General features: G+C 45.0%; 1 protein-coding gene across 1 annotated transcript in view; it reads left to right on the top strand.

Moving 5' to 3' along the window:
- Positions 1-599: 599 nt before the first annotated feature.
- Positions 600-2319, top strand: part of TEAD4 (TEA domain family member 4) — a gene marked incomplete at its 5' end in the record, with an annotated part of 22048 nt that continues 20328 nt past the window's right edge. The window contains one exon of the mRNA XM_010147102.1: positions 600-643. Coding sequence (XP_010145404.1) covers positions 600-643 — 44 coding nt within the window. The remainder of the gene's footprint in view (positions 644-2319) is intronic.

Raw genomic sequence — 2319 nt, 5'->3', positions numbered from 1 at the left:
TCCTTTGGATTTTCAACTGCCTAAAATATTTTTAGGTGTCTGTATCAATTTCTTAGTCCAGGATCTTGTTGGATTAAAACCGTTTGTGCCTTCCTGACCGTGTCTCAAGCTTATAATTCCCAAGGTCATCCTGCATGCTTAGATCCCAAATTGATGTCCCTTATGTAAAATCCTTAATAGAGGGGGCCTGTCAGCGTCTCCTAACCTTTGAGTTGGGCCTAGTGAGCTTTTGATGATCATTGATTTCTGCCAAAATACTCCTGTGGAGCTCTCCTGGGGAAAATGGTCCCTCCAAGAGAATGAGCTTCATTATAGCTTTGGAGACAGGAGGCACAAGGGGCATACATAGTATTTAACTTTTAAAACCACTACTGGGTCAGTTCCTTGCATGTCACTAGTAGTTGTGTATAGAAAGAAAATGAAGACCAGTCAGCATCTCTGCAAGGATGAAACCGGGAAGGTAAAAAGAAGAGATACAGCTCAGTCACATCTTTAAAAGTCTGTGAGCTTGCAGTTTCTTTCCTTGGAAATGAGCAAGCCTTGCTTTTCATCTCTGTCCTAAGAGTGATGACTTTTGCCTGTATGTTGTTCTCTTGCAGTTTTGGCAAGGAGCTTTGCCAGGCCAAGCTGGATCTTCCCAAGAGTGAGTATTCCTTCACGTCAGCATCTAAAGCAGCTGCTTCTGCTGCTTCCTCTATGCTGCCGTTAGCTATTACAAGATTTATAAAATGCTAAGATAATGTAGTCTTTGCTCTCAGACAGATTCCCTGATTGTGAATCTTAGACTTAAGGTCCATGCTTGAAGAAAAACTGAGAGTCATGAGGGAATCTTAGATAAACCACTGTGTCTTCATATGGTACCTTCAGCATTGATTGTACCCCTTTAACGTTTCCCATGGCTCAAGCAGCATAATATGGGTTATTTTAGGGAGCTGCTGAATCTAGTAGCTTGATAGAGGCAAGGCTGCTGCAGCAGCTCCATGCTCCCAAGTTCAGCAAGTGTTGAGGATGAGCCTGTATTCCTGGTAGGCACATACACACACATACGTGTGGCTGGCTACACGGAACAGCACCACACAAACACTCAGCGCTCACACAAATACAAACAGCACCACAGCTTTATCCTGTACGCCTCTCTGGCTGATGGGGGGACCACACACGCACTGTGGAGCCATCCGGTAGCTGCCCTGAGATCCCTTGTCTCTCTGTGTTCTGGCATGCAGGCAGGCGAGCCCTTGAGACCACAGCCCCACTCGAGCTGCTGGTGCAGGCCTCTCACTCGCACAAACACGCATGTGCACACACACACACACTGTGAATCTCTCCAGGAACTGGACTTAGATACACCGTCCACCTCGTAGCTGGATTTTGCCTCGCACAGAGGTAAAACAGAAACACACACACAAACTCATTTTTCACTTGACCTCCAGACTTCCCAGTTTCTCTGTTATTTGGCCTGAACCTCTTGGTCATTCTCAAAGCATCCTACCCCTGCAGACACATACAGCTGGCTCCCAAACCATCTACTTGCTGACTAGTCTGGCTTGATAATTGTTAGTGATCATAACCCAAATGTTAGCTTGATGATTGTTAGTGATCATAGAATCACAGAATGGTTTGGGTTGGAAGGGAACTTAAAGTTCATCCAGTTCCAATCCTCACTAAGTCAGGTTGCTCAAAGCCCCATCCAACCTGGCCTAGAACACTTGCGTGGAGGCGGCATCCACAACTCTGGGAAACCTGTTCCAGTGCCTCACCACCCTCACAGTGGAGAATTTCTTCCTTTAAGGTCCCTTGCAACCTAAACCATTCTAAGATTCTATGACTGCTGTGATGAAGATGTTCAGAGGGTTGTTATTTGCCTGTATAAAGCCTGAGGAAAGTGATTACTGATATCAGGAGGGTTGATATTTCATCCTAAATCACTAGCACTGCTTCCAGCATAGTTGGTAATCTTCTAAGCCAAGGTTACTTCATTTAGTAGTTTCCTCAGGTTTTGCAAAAGCACCCATTGATGGGATCAAGTCACTGGAGCAACTTCTTACTGAAACGTTTCACATGCAGAATCGCAACACAAAGCCAGCACACAGACAATAGCTACTCATGCGAAACCACCCCCACCCCATCCCACAAAGTCCCCAAACCTCTCTGTGGGGCTCTCTTCACTGTAATAGCTGAGAACTTTACAGCCTTGTTTACACAGATTAGAGATTTTTTTTTTTCTGTAAATTTTGGAAGAACTTGTCAGCCTCTGGACACCTAGGGAAACTGTGGGAACCTTTAGATATTTTTACAATGTATCTCATCCATAAACCATTT

The sequence above is a fragment of the Eurypyga helias genome, unplaced genomic scaffold (genome assembly GCF_000690775.1).
Source record: "Eurypyga helias isolate BGI_N326 unplaced genomic scaffold, ASM69077v1 scaffold3222, whole genome shotgun sequence".
Lineage (NCBI taxonomy): Eukaryota > Metazoa > Chordata > Aves > Eurypygiformes > Eurypygidae > Eurypyga > Eurypyga helias.
Note: the sequence above shows the minus strand (reverse complement) of the source record. Positions and strands in the feature narration are given on the sequence as shown.